The 22,280-nt window shown below is 38.4% G+C and overlaps 1 protein-coding gene, 2 long non-coding RNA genes and 1 pseudogene across 3 annotated transcripts in view; 1 reads left to right on the forward strand and 3 right to left on the reverse strand.

Annotated features, from left to right (window-relative positions):
* LOC111336445 (slit homolog 1 protein) overlaps nucleotides 1–5,102 on the reverse strand; it is a 36,422-nt gene extending 31,320 nt beyond the window's left edge. The window contains exons 1-2 of the mRNA XM_088751285.1: nucleotides 4,666–5,102; nucleotides 3,847–3,970 (exon numbers count right to left, since the gene is read on the reverse strand). Of these exons, the coding sequence (XP_088607411.1) occupies nucleotides 3,847–3,970; nucleotides 4,666–4,903 (362 nt within the window). The 5' untranslated portion in view covers nucleotides 4,904–5,102. The remainder of the gene's footprint in view (nucleotides 1–3,846; nucleotides 3,971–4,665) is intronic.
* A 3,134-nt stretch (nucleotides 5,103–8,236) lies between these two features.
* On the reverse strand, nucleotides 8,237–9,505 carry LOC148737800 (uncharacterized; annotated as a pseudogene).
* A 772-nt stretch (nucleotides 9,506–10,277) lies between these two features.
* LOC148737801 (uncharacterized) lies at nucleotides 10,278–13,797 on the reverse strand. Its single transcript, XR_015997395.1, has 5 exons — nucleotides 13,735–13,797; nucleotides 13,188–13,258; nucleotides 12,574–12,680; nucleotides 11,787–11,895; nucleotides 10,278–11,257 (listed from the first exon to the last, which is right to left on the reverse strand). It is a non-coding gene; the product is annotated as an uncharacterized LOC148737801 (long non-coding RNA).
* Nucleotides 13,798–14,247: 450 nt separating this feature from the next.
* On the forward strand, nucleotides 14,248–15,672 carry LOC148737802 (uncharacterized). The gene is made up of 2 exons (XR_015997396.1): nucleotides 14,248–14,384; nucleotides 14,799–15,672. It is a non-coding gene; the product is annotated as an uncharacterized LOC148737802 (long non-coding RNA).
* Nucleotides 15,673–22,280: the final 6,608 nt, after the last annotated feature.

A 22,280-nucleotide genomic window follows, 5' to 3' on the forward strand; every position in this document is an offset into this window, starting at 1 on the left:
TTAACCAGTGAAGAATTTATGTTTTGACAATCTTTATGTTCAACATTGGGATAAAGTGAAGTTTGGCTTTCTTCTAGAAACACCTAATACAGTCTGTACATTCTACTTTCAAATTAGATCATTCACCTTTTTTATGCTCATCACACCCAGTTCTGGCTTAAATGTTTGCATGAAAATTTGTATTGTGATCTCTGATTATCTATTTCTCACAAGTTCCTTAATTAAAACTTAGCAAAATTCTTGAATGTGATTGTTTATCATGAGTCTTGTATGACCACTTATAGTGCGTGTATGCATCATGGTTGTTATAGGACAGTTTAAGGGACACTTAACATGTCATGCCTGTGTAAATGGGCAAATTGCATTAAGGGCATTTACTGCTGTTGGGCCTTTCGCCAAGTGTACTGTTGTTTTTATAATGAAAACATACAACCAATGTCCAGTTTCTTTCTCAAATTTTGTCATAGTTTTGATTAATTGGTAACAGCACTTTGTGTCGATATCCAATTCAGTCTGTAATCAAACTCATGATTTAAAAATGGGACTCGACTGCATTGGACTCTCTTGGTCATATTACCACTTCTAATTGTCGTCATTTTGATCTTGTAAATGGCATCTTAAGGCAATAAAAGGTCAATCGTCCAGTTTAAACTGAATGGAATCATGTTACCATATTAAGAACAAGTCTTTTTAGCCAATAGATAGGGGCTTCTCTACTTTTTCAACATTACTTTGACAAAATGAATAAGCCCACAAATTGCTATTTGCAAGCAGCCTTTTATTGTCTTTTATTCATTGCCTCTTTATTCACTCTGTAATTTATTGAATTTAAAGTGAGGAAGTGATTTTCAAGTCATTGGTTGGTTTCAACTGCAATTCTCAATATATTAATGAAGATTTTGTTATTTGTATGACTACAGAAAAAGTGCAATGGAAAATTAAAATTGCTGCTTCAAGCATTGTTTAATCACATGAAATGATCAATGAACTTTGAACTTCATAGTGTAAATTAATTGTATAAATATTTCTTAAAATGCCCTCTGTTTTCTAAATTAAATGATGGGTCTGTAAAATTAAATTTTCTTTTGATATGAAAAAATATAAATTGTGGTTAAATCCAAGGAATGCTCAAAATTGCTTCGGTGTAACTAACTCTTGAAAAGATATATTTACATGTAATTAATAAACTCCATTGAATAATTAGTTTTACATTATAGAGATGTAAATATTAGTTACATGATGCATTTGTCTTTGCTTTATATCTGCACTTTCTATTTTACCAATAAACACATGCATGTACAGTTAGTTTATTTTTTTTGGTTTTAAATTGGTAGAACTGTTTTTTTTATTTCCTTCATTTCCCTTCATTTGAGAGCATTATAACAGAAAACAAATTCAAACTCATTTGAGAATTGAAAATTGAGAAGAAAAAAATTTGAATCACAAAATTATGGGCCAATTAATTTGAAGTATTGGATTCCACCCTACCACCCCTTCCCCCAGGCTGGGCAACCTTGGGCATTCAACCATCATCTGTGCCTGGCTGGGGTTGGTAATTTGAACTAGAATTGTTAAGTTTTTTCAGTGAAATACAAGTGATATATCTTTAACTAAAGCAGAGTTTATGGCAAAAAAAAAAATTCACTTCTGTAACCGAAAATGGCTCAAGAAGAAATGGTATAGGTCTAGATTTAAAAAATTTGGTCGAGGTGCACAAAGTCATGTTGGCTGATTTTGGCTTTTACAAATGGTTGGGGAATTTGAACAAATTTTTTTGCCCAAGGAGGGGGGGAGGGAGGAGGGGCCGGGGCAGAATTTGAACAAACCAATCTCAAATTTTTAAAGGGAGGGATTTTGAAACTTCCAACAGATTGATGCATTGGTACTAAAAGGAAACCAAATTAAAGCCAATGTGATTAAAGCCTGTGTACATTTCTGGGGAAATGGTTTATCAGTGGATTGAAAATATGGGGAGCTGACAGTAACAATCCATAAATAACCAGTTACATGAGTCACAATCAAAGCCATTTCAGTTCGATTGTATAAAGATTGATTCATAAATTATTTTCGGACCTTCTTCGAGACTCAAGCTCCTGAATCCTTAACATTATTTCTTTTTTCTTTAGTTTTAGATTTTCAATTTCTAGGTCAAGTTTTACATTTTCCTTTTTAAGGACTTCAAAGTGCATATCATTGATGTCATCAATGGTGACCTTTTTTCTTGAGTGTGGCTTGGCAAGTATTGCTGGCTCCTCCAATGTTACTGATGGAACAGTATCAGAATTCATACTGGGGCAATCTAGCTGTGACAGTTCACTGGGGTCTGCGGATTCACAGGTGTCTGGAAGTATGCAGTGTGAAGCAACAGGGTGAAGTTCAGTTTCTATTCCAAGAACCCCTGTATCCACTGTTGATAAGTCTGAAACCTGTGCTGTGTAGAATTTGTACAAAATGTATTAAACCTTTGATTCCTATATGGTGTAAGTTCTGACCATAAATTGGTACGCATTCCTTGAAAATTACTCTAGAAAATTTGAGTTAACACTCCTATTGAATTAAAAAATATATTTATTATAATAAAAGGAATTAATTTCAATGACAACAGTTATCAGCTGTCAAGAACCTTTAAAATGGAGAATTTCAGACAAGTAAGTCATCTCTAAATACATTGCGGACTGCCAAGGAAACCGTTCTGAAAAAAAAAACGCTCTGTAATATCGATGATTAAGGTAGCGTTTGTTCACTTCACAATCAAATTGGAAAAAAATTACGAAAAATGGGTCCGAATGTGTGAAACGTTTAAGTCTAGAAGTACTTTTCGGCCACGATACAAGAGCAGCTTAGCTTTTCTCGATCGATTCAATTCAACAAGGGTCCGCTGAATTTTAGAAACGTAGACGAATTACAGGGATTGTGAACTTTCCAAAAGAAGAAAAATCACCTGCTACCCTGCGTCATGTTTAAACAAAGAACGGCAGAAACAATCAGCACACTGTGGTAAGTATCCTCGTAAGTCAACAAACTTGTAAACATTAGTGGCTTACCTGAGTCGATACCGCCCAAAATGCCGCTGAAAGACGGATCCGTTTCGAAGAGCTCGATAATTTTGGCTGTGGTAGCCTTTGGAGAAACCGGTTTCTTTCCACCCCCGGTCTTCTTTACTGCCGTGGTACATTTGTTGTGCTCTCTTTTTGCTCCACTCACCATTCCTCTCCACTTTTCTTTTACCTCCACAACAGTTCTTTTGGAAACTCCAAGGGCATTGACTTTCTCGGTTATTTCCTCCCATATTCGCGTTTTGTTTTTATTACAAAGTGTCGAGGAAAATTTACTTTTGATAATGTTTATATTTTTTTCCGCCTCTTCCAAAATAACTGCGCATTCGGCGGGTCTAAAATTGGGTTTTCTAGCGCGCTTTGCCGGAGAAGGAGCAACATTTTCTGCCATGTTGTCTCGCCACTAGCACGCGCGAGCGAACAGATCACGCAACGCCTGGGCTGTAACCATGGCAACTGCTTGGATAGCGAGTTATCCATCGGATAGTTAAACGTCTCGCTATCCGTGCTTTCTGCAACAACTTTTTATCCGCCGGATAACTATCCAGTGGATAGCCTTTTTATCCACCGGATAAGCTTATCCGGTGGATAAATTTATCCATCCTTTGAACAACCGGGGCCAGATCATTATCAATCCCTATTACGATGCAGTTGCAGTTATGTGAAACAGATTTATTTAAACTGATCTAGAAGTAGCCACCATAAATGAGATTCACTTGCTCCATGATCTACACTTTACTATGCAACTAGCAGGGCACCTCAACATTCGATATCTCTCATTTATACTCACAAGCCTGCTGTTGCGAGGGGAATTTTCCATGGAAATGACATCAATTCTTTCCCATTGCAGTTCACTCGAAGCAGATTGTTGTTTGTTCCCTTTAAAATGCTGCACTCACAGGGGCCTGGGCACCCTGAATTTTAGACATAAAGGATCGTTCAATAAATTTAATGCCTTAAGAAAGCGTAATTATCATAATCACAGAGTTTGCGTTCCATCGGTAAAGAAATCATTTTAAAATCGAGGAAAATTTGCTTTAAGAGGAAAGAGAGATAGTCTCCAAAGAAAGACAAACACTACAAAAATGTTAGTCTGAAAATCAAACAAACAAAACAGTGGATGGTTCATGGTGGAGAGCAACGAGAGAAGATGATTAATTAAACTTTACAACTAAAACAAACATTCTCCTCAAACTGTAGCAATACAAAGGGGTTCAGTCCTCCTAGAGGCAAAAGAACATTGAATAACTCTGATAAATAGGTCTCATGCTCGGCTGGTGGGATAAGATTGATATTTAAATGGCGCAAAGCGACATGTGGATATATTAGAATCAGTGCCTTTAAACGTCAGGTCTCAACTGATGGGAGGGAGGCAGACCAGTTGACAATATAATACCATAATAAATTAAGGGGCAACCAAGAACAAATTTCATAGTGTAGAACAGCGGGGCAGCTTGAGGGAGCCGCTACATCACGGGTGACGAGCCGGGGAGGAGAGTTGCTTAGAAATTTAACAAGATGCTACGCAATTCATTAAACAATACAGGTTAAGGCAATAAAATCAATCATTTATATAGTTATATTACACTGGTGTAAGAAAAAAGCTCACTTTCAATGTTGAGGCTGATTTCTCTCCATGATATCTTTTCACCTCTTCGTACCTCACAGCTGTAATTTGCAGTATTTTCGGCGGTTTCAAGAAGCTGATATCTGATACTGGTGCTATTTTGTACAACAACACCATTTTTTCTCCACACAATGTATGGAGCTGGCGCACCTTCCACTGGGCACCACAGGCTGGAAGTTCTGTTCAAAAGTACATACTGTGTCTTGGGTACCTCTTTCATTGTGAGTGTTGCTACATAAGGCAATTGATAAAAAAATATCTTTTTTAAGGCAAGTAACTGCTAGATTGATAATCTGTACCATACAGAACAAGCAAACTGTAGGCATGATACGCAAATTCAAAACATTGTACGTGCAATTGAAAATATCATTGCAATATGAGAACTATTTATTTATTTATTGTTTTTTTTTTTTTGATGATAAAGTCATAAAGAACTCTGTCGATCGCTTTCTCTGTCTGTTTCTCTGCGTCTATCTGTGGCTGTTAGTCTGTCTATTTTCATCTAACAAATAGAAAACCCTTGTATGTGCTCTGCTCTAATGTAAAGCACGCAGGAAGCGGCTAGAGCACGAAAGGATTGAAAGGAGAAACACGAGACGTAGTTCAGTGTTTCTCCTTGCCTCTTGAGAGCTCTCGCTTTCCTCCTGCGTGCTTCACAACAGAACACGGCATGCCGCAATCGAATGCCTCTATTTATTTTACATTAAAGAATCTGTGAAGGTGTAGTCTGATCGTCCGGGTGAGTGTAGTCCTGAGAAGGACTGTTGTCGGTGGCAGTGACTGACGTTTCGACAACCTGTGCGGAAGTCATCATCAGAGTCAAGTGAGTGATTGTTGTCAGTAGAATGTTCTTATTCCAGTTCGTGTGAAATGATCGGTTGGTTTTGCCGTGATGTTATTGGCTGTAAGACTCAAGTGACGTGAGTCGTTCGTGATTGGTCCGTTTCGGTCTGTCGGTAAAGCTAGGTTGTTCTTTTTCGGTCCTTTGTGATGTTTATGTCGTGAATGAGTCGTTTGTATGGGGCGGGTAGTTGTTGACATCTGTTTAGGGGAGTCTGTTCTAAGTTAGTAAACCAGCTTTCCACAGTCAGTCGTTGAAAATAGTCAGTGCTGTAGGTTAGGCATTGCGCAGAGTCCCAGTCAATGTTGTGGTTGGTAAGTCGATGGTGTTCAGCAATGTGATTGCTGACATCACCTTTCCTCGTCGCCCGTCTGTGTTCAGTCAGTCTTGTTGTGAGGTTTCTGCCAGTCTCACCGATGTAGGAGGCTTGGCAGTCGGAACAATTGATCTTATAAATCGTTCCCTGTCTGTTCCTCGGTTCGTCTTTGTCTTTAACGTTGGTTAGTAACTGACGTAGTGTGGTGATGGGTTTGTGGGCAACGCGGATATTGAAGGGTAGTAAGATGCGCGAGATGTTTTCAGACATACCTTTTATGTACGGTATGGTTGCTGTAGTCGTAGGGGTTGTGGTGTCGTTTGTTTCGGTAGTGGTAGTGGGTCGGTGAGTGTTTCGTCGGATGAAGTCGTTGTTGTAGTTGTTCTTCGTAAAAACACGGTGAAGGTATTTGTTCTCGTCGGATAAGCTGTCTGTCGAGTCACATACTAGTTGTGCGCGTCGTGTTAGAGTTCTGATAGTTGTGGCTTTGTGTGATGTAGGGTTGTAGGATGACTCGTCTAGTAATCTGTCGGTGTGTGTCGGTTTCCTGTAAACTGTCGTTCGTAATGAGTTGTCGTTGTGGCTTACCAGGCAGTCTAGAAAAGGAAGTTTGCCATTTTCTTCGACTTCTCTGGTAAACTGTATGTCAGTGTTTTGTTCGTTAAGGTGGTTGTGGAATGCGTCAATTTCGTCGTGTCGAACGGCGGTGAATGTGTCGTCAACGTAACGTAACCAAAGCGGTATCGTTTGTCGGCAAGTCGAAAGGGCGCGTTCCTCGATGTTCTGCATCACAATTTCTGCTATAACAACAGAAACTGGAGACCCCATGGCAGTGCCGTGTAACTGTTTGTAGTGTTTACCGTTGTACTGAAAGTAAGTAGACGTTAGGCAAATGTTTAGCAAGTCCATGATGTCGTCTGTCGGTAGCGGTAGTGGTTCGAAATTGACGAAATTGACGCATTCCACAACCAAAATTGAATTGAATTGAATTTTTGTCTTTTTATATGTGTGCTCTTTAACTCGCAGTTTTAACATCCGGTTCAACCCACGGGCTTTTGACTGTTGTCCTTTGAACCTTACCTTGGAGCGGTAGGGAATTTGAACGGAAAGTGTCAAGTCTTTCCAAGGGAACGCTGATGGTTTATCGTTAATATGGAAGTACTTAAAGCAAACTAATGGCTCTGAATATTGGTCTAGGTCTAGGTTTTGAAGCTTCAGTAGTCAAGTTCCTTATACAACAGATGTGACAATCAAATGAGGGTCTCCATAGGCAGATGGCTCTTACGGCTAACGGTTAAAATTTTGCTAATTTTATAATGCTAATGATTAACTTTTTTATGGTTAGGTCCTTTTTTATGACTTGCGATTAAAACATGTCAATTTTTATGCTTAACGGCTGATTTTTTTGCCGAATTACGGCTAGCAGTTAACCTCATCGAGACCCACAAAAAACTGGCACTTGAGAAGGTAGTTGAACTAGATTTTGGCCTAGGGGGGCTGGAACCAATCTTCAAAAGTTAAATTCCCGGGGGGAGGCCATGTCGATGCTTTTCCCTGTAGTCATGATCAATCGGCGCATTATGTTTCTATTCTAGCGCAATAGTTTCAGTATCCCTCCGTCTAACGATGTCATCTTTAGTCACCGAAAAAACCCGTGTCACAGTGTCTTCATTCACTCACAACTGAGTCTAATAATTATCCATCAAAAATAGTTATCATAGGGGTTTTCAAGGGGTTGGGGGTGGGTCCTCCTACAGTTGTACAATAGATTTCAAAGTTTTTCAAACACGGTCGGCAGTCAATCGAATTGAAGCGTTAGTCGGAAACGACCGGTTACGGCTTGAGGCGCTTCTCCTATCAGTTGACAGCAATGAGTGCGCTGAAGCGTGGACTTCTCATTTTCGATTTAACTTCGAAACTTGACTTTTCACTCGTGTACTAATGGCCTGCTGACTACTCTGTCGTCACTAAATGTGATTTTACACTTAAGAGATCTAGACAGACATTCGAATAGAATCACACACTATGCTTACTACAAATACAATATCAGTCCGATGGAGAACTCGCCGAGCGGTCTAATGTTGCCTCGTCGATCTAGCGCGTAGCGGTGGCGATTTCTCGCCGACAGCAGATGATATATCGCTCAGCATAAGCAAGATATCGTTAGGCGGCAGCATCTCGTTGAATGTAAACGATGTATCAGGGAGGCGAAAACGATATATCGCTGAGCTGCAGAGATAATCTCGCCCCATGTAAGGTAATCTAAGAGAGTCTTGGATTCCGGATTCCAAGTTGTGGATTCCGGATTCCATGTCTGTGGATTCCGGATTCCACATTCGTGGATTCCGGATTCCATACGTGGCTGGATTCCAGATTTCAAAACTATATTTTCCCTTTGTACTCGTTTTCACAAAAAAGCTTCTTCTTTTTACCCGAAGTGTACATTGTCTTATATAAAATATAACTATAAAATATGATTACTGGCCTTACACGAGAGGATTGTGAATATATGAGCGGTTTCTGAAGTCCATTGAGTCCACATCGTTGAGGGAATACTAACGAGAAAGGGCTATTTTAATTTTAAGAATAACAACGTTAACAGCGTCAACAAGAAAAAAGAGGCACGGTGCACATTGCCAAAATCAGTGCTTTTCATGTTCAAACATAATTCGTCTCCGAATTGTTTACCTGCAACACAGAAATGTAACAATTCAGTTGCAGCTTACCAACAAATAGCGTGAAGATAGTTCAATTACTATAATACCAGCTACGCTGGCAACAGAAAACATTTATCTTGAAATAAACCGTGTCGTCCTCCGACCTGATAAACTAACTCCCGGCAGTCTCATCGGGAGGGATACTTCTCCCTCATCCTTTGCGGTTGGTGGAGCAATTTCATTCTCATTGTCATCATCGTCACCATAGTCTCCATTAGCAATTCTACAGAGCCTGGTATTCTCCTCTGTTGTTAAAATGATGCCTGATCCATCGGAAGAAAAGTCGTGTACTTGGGTTAGAATGCACTTGGGGAAATTCCCATTACAGACATCACCGGAGGTGTATGTTAGTGAATCACTAGTCTGGTTTAGCCACTTTAGGGATACTCTTTGCTGCACAAAATTTCCACCATTCATCCTCCTCATTGTACATCATCCTGAGGAACTGCTTGCCAGAAAGGTGAGATCTCTCTTCTACGGTTGTGTCTTACTGCCAATATGTTGTCTTTCTGGTAAATGGTTTGCACCCGTACAGCCGTACTCCGCAGTGCCACATTAGCATCCACGACTTGGCAGGTTGTTGTTACGTCTGCAATTTCCTCTAACGAGGGGTGTGATGGTAGTGGGACACATACTAAGGGCATAAGGAAGGGTGCCAGTTAGCTCTAGCAGATATTTTCTTGTCTTACGGCTCTTCCATACTCCCCAGCAAATTCTCGCCTCAAAGTTTTTCACCTTGCGTCCTCCTTTTTGCTATCTGTTCCTTCAGTGATTTGCTGACTGCTAGTTTGGTCGCCTCTTGGTGTTCGGGGGTTCACCTTTGATAATTTTCTCTGGATAAAATCAATTGGACCCAGTGAAATATGAGAAATCCTTCTGATAAATGCACAGCATATCGTCTTCCACGCAGAGCGCTCTTCTGTAAACGTAGTTAGCCACTGTAGGCATGTCGTGGTCTGCTTGCATCCCTTTGAAATAGCACAGGATGAAATAACTAAATTAAGTTTCCTTAAAGGTAACTTAAAGGTTAACATTAGAAGTATTTAAGTCATCTTTAGGTGACATACGAAAGTTCTGAAATGTATCTTTAATTGAACTTTCCGAAGTCAATTAAAGTGTCCTTATGAACCATTTAGTTAACACTTTAAGGTCACATGAAAGCAAACCTAAATAACCATTTCATGAACACTTTAAGATCACATGAAAGCAAACCTAAATAACCATTTAATTGAATTTAGGAATCCTCTTAATTCTTGTAAAGTCAACTTTAGTCAACCAAAACTTCCACTTGTAAATGTATCTTAAAGGTTTCTTCAATCTTTTGTTTCCCTTTAAGTACTGCTTAAAGTTACAGGTTTTGTTGTAATTCATCTTTAGTTGTACTTTCTGATTCTCTTAAATTTCAAGTTTTGTTAACATTCATCATTAAGTGACCTTTAAGCGCCTCTAAAGGCTGCAGGTTTCACTTTCAACTGACTTTTGATTTGCTTAATCCCACCCTCATTTATATCCCAATAACTTATGATATTTTGGGCAACCTTACAATTGATAGAAAAAGAAGCATCACACATTCAAGTAATAACAAAGTGTTTGAAATTGCAGTGATGAAATAGTTTCGTTCAAAACTCATTTGTTCCCCTGAGATAACATAAACCTACAATGAAGCTGAGGATATCCCAGTCGAGCCCCATACATAATTAAAAAAAGAGATGTCCAAATGTTTGAATTACTGATTGACATACTTTATTAAAATTGTTTCACTTTTGTCAATGTATAATATAATCTTCGTCAAGCAGGTAATAGAATATTTACCACTATAAAAGTATGACAAATACACAAATTATATAACTAGCTGTAGTAACAAACTACACAAAAAGCTATTGATTCACAAATTGTACTCTCAAATCCAGCTACTAAGAAATGTGATTTGAAATGATACTTGTCTAACAATAAAAAATATAAGTTCAACCTATCAATCTAAAATTCAGAAAAATTTTCTTAATCGACTTAAATTTGCAATAACTCTCAGTTATTTGCTACATTATTACAACTGTAATACTTATTAAATATGATCATATACCTTAATTTCTTTTAGTAAACAAGTATTAGAAAACAGTTCTCTTACTCTAAAATGCAGCTGAAACTTTGATATACAAAAATGATGTGTACATCTATATAGAAAAAAGTATCTCATGTGGAGGAAATTTATTAACATTGAAGAATTCACGATCACTTACTTAAGATGAGACCATAATTATTCAATGAAAAAGAAGCCTCATGCAGGCATGCAAAATAACCTCATTCTAGACTTGGCTTGATATTTTGTACATTTTCGATTTCATTGATTAGTAAAACAATTTTCTCACTGTATTATTGCCCACTCTGGAAAATTTTCAGTAGGTGGGCATCTCAGAAAAGGTTGCCCATAAACCCTGGATGGATTCTCTCTTTAGCTCTTGAAGTGAGCTTTTTCTTATAAGCCTTGTCAAGTTTCTTTTCAATTATTTTCATTCTCCTACTTTCCCACTGAAGGTGATGCACAGAGTATTTTGTTACTTTTGAGGTATTTCCATCGTCATCCTCGTAGCAGCTTTCCTCACTGCTCATTGCCTCCATGACAAGAACCTCTGCTGCTCTCCCCTTTTCATGCTGGTTGGCCCAGTTGACCAGCTCCAGGGCTGTAGTTTGTCTCATTAACTTCTAAAAAAAATAAAAAAAATTAAACAGGCATGAGAAGGGTGTTATAGGACTTCAAATGAAAAATATGATCCAAATCACTAATTTCTCTTGATATATATATATGTGTGTACCCATTGTAAGAATGGAATTCTTAAGCATGTTATAATATAGGGTCTCTTTGTCCTTTTTTTTCCCATCAAATGGTGCATACAAACTATCATTTATTTCACATCACATTTTAATATTTTTCAAATTTATTTTACAAAGATTTTCTTGGGAGGCTCTAGATACAGACCAGAATACCTCACTTATTTAACAATTTCTCTAATAAGAACATAGTCCCTTAGATGTGTCTATATTCAAAGCCATCCAATTTTGAAGTGCCAAAATAAAGACATTCAATGGGAAATAGCTTCCCTCCCACTGATCAAGTGTACTTGAGGGTGTACTCAGTCTGGTAACATTGAACATCTGTCGGACCCCATCATTTGTGAACAGCAGGGTATATGAAAAGTAAAATGTTCAAAATAGTATCCTAGCCAATAAATACCTCTCTTTGGCGACCACTCTTCCAGGTTTTTTGTTTATGAGCCTCATAGTGGTTACCACTCTTCAGTTTCTGTGTTTTCACACATATTTGAAATATATTTGTAAAGCAGCTGTTTAAAGAAATGATTATGAAAATGCCATGAGAAGCTGATTGTAAAAAGATTCCCACATAAATTAATGACAATGTTCAAATTTATAATAATTTATGGCAGGCCACCTTAGAATATCTGCCAAGTTAGTATGTCCTTAGTGATTCATTGCTAAGGTGTAAAGTATGCTTTTTTGAGGATCTACACTGAAGTGTTTCAGATCTAGAGACAAGAAATAAACCCGAAAATTTCAGTTTGCAACATATTTAAATTTCTGTAACATTTGGGAAAGTTAATATGTAAGTTAGGAAAAACTATAAAATGCACCCCCCCCCCCCCTTGTCCTAAATTTGACCATGTAATGAAGGTGCTCATTAGAGGTTTCAGGGTATCTAACTGTGTTACTGAATGCTAGTTTTATGATGACATTTATGTTGAGGGGAAAGTGGTAAAAGACACAAATTGATGGTAGAGACTAAAAGCAGGGGTATCATTAAGGGCTGGGCAATAGACAAATTGACCAACTTTGAGCACAATTTTGCCTGAATGTTTTCAAGCCAAGGCCTTCAATAAAACTCAAGTTGTTATAAAGGAGATATGCATCAATATGCTTGAGTGCAAAATCCTTATGCTCACCCACAAAATGTAATGACACCCCAGTAAAAGTGAAATGCATGTGCTATGATTATTGGTAGCTACCTTCTATGACTTCTTTTGTCCAAGGACACTTTTCAGGTCCTCCTTGTTGATGTATTGCCTGCTCTATTGTCCACTCAAAAAGGATGTTGTTGCTGTCAGAATTTATTCTAAGACAAAAACAAATACAATTAAGCCTGGTATTCTGTAGTAACAACATTAACACTAAGACAAAAGTACAGTCAAACCTCGATTATCCGGACCTGTTGGGACTTAGGTAATCAGTCAGGATAATCGAAAATATGAATATTAATGAGACAATAATGTAAACAAAAGAAATGAAGATAAAAATCTGCTTCGATGACTCTCCGAGTGCTCGATCTTTTGAAAGCGGAGGAGGCAATGTTTTAAACGCACTTTTCCTGAATTTAGACATAATCTCTGAATTTTTTTACCCCATAAAGTTTGGAAGATCAAAGCTCATTAATAATCATGAAAAAAACGGGACCAGAGAAAAAGTCCGGATAATCGAAAGTCCGGATAATCGAGGTTCGACTGTAACCACCATAAGGTGTTCACATAACATCTCAATATTTCAAGCAGCAGCTTAGACTCGGATTTCCTCGCTCAATCAAGATAAAGTAAAATATCTCTGAATCTAAAAACATATTACTCACTCTTCGTCAAGATAGAAACCACTAAAGTCATCTTTTTTCAAAAGGAGTTTGTACATTCTCCTCACAGTTCTCTAAAAGAATGAAAAAAAATTCAACAATCGGTTTGTCAAGTATGTCCTATTTCTACTCTCACGCTTTTTAAAAACCCTGGTTGTTTGAAGGCTAGATGATGTAGAGCAATCGACACAAGCACAATTAAAAATTAACCTTACCCATCTATGTGAATAAAACAGGCAAGGTCAAAAGGGTCCAAGAGAAAAAATGATTAAATGAATTTTCATACTAGATAATTCTCGTTGAAACAAAAGGGAGGAAAAAAACTTTTCTGGTAGACCTGTTTATGGTAAAGGATTATCAAGTAAATGTAACCACATCTAATCATGTCAAATGATTACCGCCGAAATAATTAAGTTAATTATGCATATAATTCGCGCGCCAAACATCTACTCAACATAAAAGAAAATCTTCCACGAAACAGAACTGATTCAAGCAAATTATGAACACATATCACATTATTCATGCTTATCAGTTATGTTTTTTTACTCACTCGACAAGCCGGTGGAACTACTACCGTCGTTCGCCTTTGTCTTCTGTTTTGGCGCCGACGGACGTTGGCTGCATTATTATTATCAACAGTTTGAAGACGGCCCTCGATCCGCTGAAGCGCTTCAGAGTTTTCTTTGTTGCCGCGCTCTTGCTGCTGCCGAAGCTTTACATTTTCGCTCGCCAGAGCGTGATTGCTCCGGATCAACTCCTCCAGCAGCACAATGCAATCGTCGGACACTTTATTCCTTTTTTCGCCGCTGGAACCACATCATGGTTTTGATCGTGCAATCGTCTTTCCGCCATATTCTTTTCTTACTTGCTTTAACTACGAATTAACGGTAAAATAACCACACTACAAGTGCTTCTCTCGGATGCTTTGTGATGCTTTGTTAACAAAGTAGTCAAACGGAATATTGAGGTTCAAAAAAGCGCGCGAATTAATATTTCTAAAACCAAACAACGACCTCCTGTTGACATATTGCCTCGTTGTGATGTTTATCGTACTGTGCCTAGCTAACGCTGGCCAGTACAAATGAAGACTCGAGTGTAATTGGAAGCAAGGAAACAGAAAGGCGGGAAAACACGAACTACACGTTCGAACTTTACTTGTTCAAGTAAACAGCTTCATACCGATACCAAAGTTTCAAAAGGGTTAGTTAAAAATATATCTGAAAATCTAGCCGTGTGTAGGTCAAGGATATCTTGTAACAAAGGAAATTTACGTGTGATGCACGATCCTCGCAGTAGATAGCGCTAATTTAAGCAATAGCGAAAATAACACCTGAAAAAATGAGGCCTGTACGGGACTCGAACCACTGACCTCTGCGATACTAGTGCAGCGCTCTACCAATTGAGCTAACAAGCCAACTGGGAGCAGGCCGTTAAGTCGATTCGTAATAAACCCGTGAAAGTGATAAATCAGATACAATGAAATATATGAAGTTTATATATTTTGAACTGCGGTATTAGATACGTATGATGCACGATCCTCGCAGTAGATAGCGCTATTAGCTTAAATATTTGAAGCTGTTCACTGTTTCTTAGGTTCTGTATTTTTTTTTTCAGGGAGTGAGGAATCTGCTCTTTTCCTGCCAAGACTTTTTCCCACAAGGGCACTGAAAGCTTTCTCGATGGCACATCATAGGTTGGCAGATGATGAGATGGCACATATTGTCAGTCAGTGCTTTTGTTGTACTGCCAATGTGTATGTAAAATTGTCACCCTGTATGAATTGAAGCTTTGGACGAAGTCAACAGATTAATATGTATTTCTGTAAAATCAATACTGTCTGTCAGCTTCATAGGGAGATTTCCACAAATAACATTGTTTGTATATATGAAACAAAATTTACACTGATCCATGAAAATAAAAATTTCACAATACATATACAAAAAAAAAAAAAAAGAAAGAAAAAGACCAACTACAGAGAATAACCAAAAGTGCTAACCTCATTATAGTAATGCTTGATACAGACATTATTTTTTGTTGCCTTTATAGAGTGCTGGAAACACAAACTATTACGTATTCATTTTTATTGTTTGAATTATTTCTCTGAAATTCCCATTTATTGTGACAGTAACATGGGTGTAGAAAGCTTTCTCAATGGAATTTTGTAAGTTGGCAGGTGAAAAAGTGGCACATCTTGTAAATCAGTGCTTTCAAGTGACAGAAGTCTTTCTTTTACCCATTCTTTAATTGCATACCAATGCTTTTGATTAATAAAGCTATTTATTCAGTTTAATTGTAAATGACAGTTTCTTAGGATTTATTGTGACTTGATTTTTGGAGACATGAGCTATAGAACACATTATTTATATTGTAGACAATTTGTTCGGCCGAAGTCAAAATAATTTGTTAGTTTTGTGCAATATATGTTCGCAGTGTTTATGAAAATAAAATGTTATGTCTGTGGTAGGCAGAGGCCTGCCACTTTTGTTTGTCCGATTAGTTGTTTTAGTAAGGGTGGATTACATGAGCCGAGTTCACTGTTTGCTAGGATGGCATTATGTGGGCAGGCCAGCCTGACTCATGTAATCAGCCTCTAAGTGGATGATTGGCAGGCCTGTGGCCTGAATTATTATTTCCCTCGGATTTCTAGCAAAGGTAAATAGATCAATCACATTTAATTCCAGTTTCATTTACATTAGATTTTATTCTGAATACAGTTGAACCCAGTAAATGGGCCACCCTCAGGGAACTGGCAAATGGCCACTAAATAAGGGTTTTTATTTCTTTTTTTGTTAGATCCCAATGCAAATTTATAGCAAATGAACAGCTTTGCTCAATGAGCAAGGTAAATGTAAAGCAAATGTCAAATTTACGTCACACTTGCATGGAATTTTGTCAGGAACAAATACTTGAGTTTAGCTTCAGTTTATAGCTATTGCAAATTTAGTTCAAGCACACTTCTTTTTCAGCTTGAGGATAGTGTTTCAGAAGAAGACATTTCATTCCCAGCAGACAAGATGGATCACAGAAAGCTAATGGTATCATCTATAGGATAGTGAAAGAAAAACCATTGCAATCTGTGTCCCTTGCGAGGATTCGAACCTCCTGCAGTCAGCCTAGAGAAGGTGATCCCAGCTGTGAGGAGAGTTTCGTGCGCTCCTCTCAGTGCTTGTCTATTTTCGCGTCTCGAGGAGAGGTGCAGTGCAGATTGCCCATACTTTGTTCTTACCCTCTGGTACCTCGGCAATGATGTATCCGTATCGTTTTTATTTTTATGTTTTATGATTTTTTTTATTTTCATTGATTGATACGAGCACTGAGCCGTTAAATAGGTCTCAAACCCGGAGGCTAGACAAGTCGGTTCTCGGCTGTAACCACCAGAGGACTGTGTCTGTGTTCAAGCGGGGATTTACTTTTCTCCGGCACCCTTGACATTCAAAGTCAAAGGAATACAAAAAGACTAAAGCCAGGTTGGAGAGTATCTGCTTTTTAACTGAACAACATTAAAAAATTATGGCATTTGCAGAACGGAATGGTGACTGTAGCTTAACTTGAGAGGGGCCACGAGAACTAATTGTTTATATCATATCAGTCAAAAATCAATTATCTCAGAAAAATTGCGCATCACCTTATCAGCTGGAAGACAAAAAAAAGTAAGAGCTGGGTCAATATTCATAAGGAACATCTGCTCTATCAGCTGGGCAGAGGAAGAAATTTGTGTGGACCTTTGTGATGATTCAAACCTCAATTTATTTAACATCGCTACCAAACGTTCTTATAGCAGAGCAGAAAGACAAACTTCTGGGTGGACGCATGTGAGGATTCAAACCTCAGGCTTTTTAATCAATATTCCTGGAAAGGAGAAAGATTGTAAGCCTTACATTTAATACGGAGAAAGAAATAAGCCACACGACAAAAGAAAACAAAGGCAAATAATATGAACCAGAAACATTACAAACTTGCCGCAATAGTCTACGAAGGTACTTTCTCAATGGGGCGTCCATGCCCACAGCCAGTAGACAACTCCGACCTCAAAAAATCTTCAGGGACTGAGTGCGAGGAAGTTTCAATGTTAATCGTCTCAAGCAACGTTCAATAGCGGTTATGTTCTCATGTAATAATTAAAGACGTAAAGATATATGTAGGTATGTATCAATACATACACATGACTTTTTTTATATTCAAATTAACTAACCTTCATAGTCAGATGAACTTGAAATTTCGTGAAATCACGGGAATTTGAAGTCGCCACGAAAGTATCAAAGTATCTGTTAATTTCTTTCCGCTTATGCCTTTCGAAAGTTGAACGTGATTCGAAGCCATTAAAGCGCGCGCAGAAAACATGTCCTTTCTTGTCATCGCACTCCATGCGCTCTTTAAAGGAGATGCAAAAATAAAACCGTCGCTTTCAATAAGATGTTTCGACCCCAGAAAGAATTGTGAGCTCACGTTGCTGCACGTAAAACAAAATTTGCTCTTCTGGCTCATCAGTGCAAGTGTTGGCTGATTTGTGATGAATTTTCTGTTGACAGTTCAGATTACAATGAGACTATCTTTAATGCATGAATTAAAGATGTCCGAACAGCTATACTCATTTAAATCTCACCTTAAAGTCAACTTAAATGTATTTTAATGAAACACCCTCTTTTGTGCCAAAAAAGAAACCACTTAAAGGATACTGAAAGATTTGCGCTACTAAAGTTAAACTTATGTTCAATTAAAGATTCATTAAAGGTTAGAGTTAGCTTTCGGATATTTCATTTGACAATTAAAGACGATTAAAGCTTTACTCAACCTTTAAGACTGCTTTAGATTTTGCCTAAAGGCACTGAAATAAGAACATTCGTCCTGTGTAGCATTCCATGCCCAAAATTGTCATGCTTTCGAAACAGATCCTGTCCAAAAGGTGACTATACCAAATCTCCGTTAGCGTGTTGGTAAGGCTGGTCAGCGATTCCAGCACTATGAGGAAGGACTGTCTGGTACATCGAGGTCTGGTCATGTCGAGATCGTTGGTATTCCGCTTGCCCGTCCTCTCCAGGGTTTACTCTTCATGGTTAGAGAGAAATTCAAGCAACTACTCGACAAACTTCACATGATCTTCAAATGTACGTGGAAGGTCTTTTTCTTTGGCTTTCTTGTCGAGTCGGTACACGTTTGCATATTGGCACATCTTACTTTGAAGGGGGATCAGTCTCTTTGCTGACGTCAACATTCTTACCGCTTTGCTACCGGTATCGCATACGAAAACCATATTTCGATATACGGATAAAGCAGTAGTCTTGTTCCATCAACTTTGGACACCATCACGATGGCCTGCAGTTTCTCAACACACTGTTGTTAGGGTTTCTGTACCGCCAAGCATCTCCTCTTCCTTCAAGCTGAAAAGTGGGTGTTCTTTGCTGGAGGACAAGAACACGGTTCCACCATCTGTCACTGCAATACCCATGAGGCCTGAAATTACCGACACCGGAAATCGCCACCAAGGTTTGCATTCCAATTTGCCCGAGCCGGTTCCAATCCCTTCTTGCGTAAAAACCTACGAGGCCTGCAAAGTGGAGCGGAACTATGGTGCCTACTTTTGCTTGCCGATATTATCTGTCGTTTAACTTAGAGGTCAGTAGATGTCACCAATTCTTCAGAGGGAAATGTTATTGTCTAGAGCTTGGACATGATGTCACGAGAGTTTCCTTGACAGCTGGATTACTCCCCATGTTGTGAAACCAATTATAAAGACGTCACGCTTTTTCTTCGCTTTTTTAGACACGTTTCTTCGCTTCCTGATGTTACAGTTACACGGAAAATCTAACCAGATTTATGATCAAATATGAGCTTTATGTGGGTTCTTAATTTGATTCTTTGAAAACTGATAAGGTTTTTAAAAAGGAACTGGGATGTCCACGTGCTATTCACAACCTCACCCCTTCCCCACTTGCTATATTTTTTAGGCAATCCGTATCTTACAAAAGTGCTTTTTTTTCTTTTATCGTTTTAGACTATTTTGGTTGAATTCGGTTTAATTTTTCTTTATCAATCAAATAAAAGAGGTACCCCCGACCCTCGACAATTTGACCCTCGCGCTCGACATGAATCCCTCGAACCTCGACCCTCCACAAAAAGTTAGACAGTATGTTCGTTTCATTGATGAACTGCTCGATTTAATGGATAATTACTGAGGCATATGGCATTATGAGAAATATTTCAGCCAGCTGAGGCCGTAGGCTAAAGCTGGCTGCAATATATGTCATAATGCCATGTGCCGAAGTAATTATCTATTATCATTATCGATCCCCATGAAATCCTATTGTTTTGTGTCTGTGTTGGATCTTCCATGTTAGTCGCACCTATGTGTGATAATTGTGATGCTCATTGCTATTGTTCTTTGTTCTGATGAATATATCTTAGATTTTAATTGTGCCGAGGGTTGATATTGTAGCTCGTTGTTATAGTTGTTCAAAACAGTTCTAATGATGGAATTAATTCGTGCAAGGCGCGTAACACTGCTAATTTGCATACTTTATAAGCCAGAGAATTCAGTCATTTTACTCAGTACGAACATGGGTTAGAAAGAGGATGGATTCGTTGGAAGACGAAGGATTATTTATGACACAGAGCTCTACGAAGGCAGATATTTCAGCAGAAATCCAAGAGCACTACACTAATCACTCTCTCAGGCGTTCTTGTGCTACATGGTTGTATGATGGTGGTGTTTCAGAACAACTTATCCAAGAAACGACTGGTCATCGGTCTTCCGATGGTATCAGAGCATATAAATGTACCTCGTCAGCACTCAAAAGGGAAGCAAGCGAACATTTGCAGGGTTCTCTTTCAAAAAGGCTGTAATTGATGTAGAGAAAAAGGACGAAAAGGATGCTGGGGAAAATTATACTGCACGAGAGGTTAAAGTAGTAAGTCCGGAAAAATGACCTGAAGAGGGTAGTAATCAGTCAGTAGTTGTTAGCACTAATTCCATTGTAAACTTATGAATCAAACAACAAACATATGAAATACATATATATGAACTGCGGTTATGAAACGTATATGTGCACGATCCTTCGCAGTAAAGCACTATTTAAGCAATAGTGAAAATCAGACCTGAAAAAAATTCAGGCCTGTACGGGATTCGAACCGCTGACCTTCGCAGAGGTCAGTGGTTCGAATCCCGTACAGGCCTGAATTTTTTTCAGGTCTGATTTTCACTATTGCTTAAATATTGCTTTACTGCGAAGGATCGTGCACATATACGTTTCATAACCGCAGTTCATAGATATGTATTTCATATGTTTGTTGTTTCATTTATCGTCTACGGGTTTATGTCGAATTAATTTGATGGCCTGCTCCCAGTTGGCTTGTTAGCTACGCAGAGGTCAGTGGTTCGAATCCCGTACAGGCCTGAATTTTTTTCAGGTCTGATTTTCACTATTGCTTAAATAGTGCTTTGCTGCGAAGGATCGTGCACGTATACGTTTCATAACCGCAGTTCATATATATGTATTTCATATGTTTGTTGTTTGATTTATCATCTACGGGTTTATGTCGAATTAATTTGATGGCCTGCTCCCAGTTGGCTTGTTAGCTCAGTTGGTAGAGCGCTGCACTAGTATCGCAGAGGTCAGTGGTTCGAATCCCGTACAGGCCTGAATTTTTTTCAGGTCTGATTTTCACTATTGCTTAAATAGTGCTTTACTGCGAAGGATCGTGCACATATACGTTTCATAACCGCAGTTCATATATATGTATTTCATATGTTTGTTGTTTGATTTATCATCTACGGGTTTATGTCGAATTAATTTGATGGCCTGCTCCCAGTTGGCTTGTTAGCTCAGTTGGTAGAGCGCTGCACTAGTATCGCAGAGGTCAGTGGTTCGAATCCCGTACAGGCCTGAATTTTTTTCAGGTCTGATTTTCACTATTGCTTAAATAGTGCTTTACTGCGAAGGATCGTGCACATATACGTTTCATAACCGCAGTTCATATATATGTATTTCATATGTTTGTTGTTTGATTTATCATGTACGGATTTATGTCGAATTAATTTGATGGCCTGCTCCCAGTTGGCTTGTTAGCTCAGTTGGTAGAGCGCTGCACTAGTATCGCAGAGGTCAGTGGTTCGAATCCCGTACAGGCCTGAATTTTTTTCAGGTCTGATTTTCACTATTGCTTAAATAGTGCTTTACTGCGAAGGATCGAACACATATACAAACTTATGAATATAATACTTCTTAATGCAATAGATTGTGTTCCATACTATCAGTCCCCTTGATTGTATTTATTTTCAGTTTTTGAAAGTTTTAGTTGATTAAAGTGACACTTCGAAACAAAAAATGAAGTTACAATGAACGAGAGTTAAACGCAAACGGTAATGTTGACAATGTGGTAAGCTATCAGTTTTGGTGTGCTTTATACATTAAAATTTCCTAAAACAAGCTGCAATATTTTTAATAATTGTAGCCTGCGCACTGCAACATTTTTCATATTGCAGCCTGGACACTGCAATATTCTTAATATTGCATGCTTATTTAGCGTGTTTAATTATATTACCCCTGATAATTTCCCTGGTAACAAAAAGGACCGCCTCCATTTTCCTCATACGGTTGTTTTGTCATCTTAAAGACTACAATCGTTGATTTAATGCAGAGAGAGAACAAAAAAATTTCATGGGGATCAGTAATTATTAATGACCTGTGCCTGAAAGAAGCCAGTAACTGCAACCACCGCGATTATTGACACCACTATTCGCTCCGAAGAAGGGCTAACGCTCGAAACGTCAGCTTTTGTAATCGTTACGGTGTCCAATTTACCATTTCAACTTTGTTGATATATCCAAATTATATTGACACTACGGCCAAGAATAAGGATACTTCAAGTTATTATTCTTTGAAGTTACCTAAAATCCAAAAATTAGTTTCAATTGAGCCCAAGCAGGAAACGAATCTAAACCTCCGACTACAAAAGCGCAACGGGGAAAAAAGTCGAAAAGCCCGGTCGAAATGGTGTCTGACAAAGACCGATAAGAGGCCCTGGAACCATCACAACTGACTGGATTACAGCAACCTGGATTGTGGATTACAATGATGGTTGGATTCCGGATTCCATTAG

This window comes from Stylophora pistillata, chromosome 2, assembly GCF_964205215.1.
Source record: "Stylophora pistillata chromosome 2, jaStyPist1.2, whole genome shotgun sequence".
NCBI lineage: Eukaryota > Metazoa > Cnidaria > Anthozoa > Scleractinia > Pocilloporidae > Stylophora > Stylophora pistillata.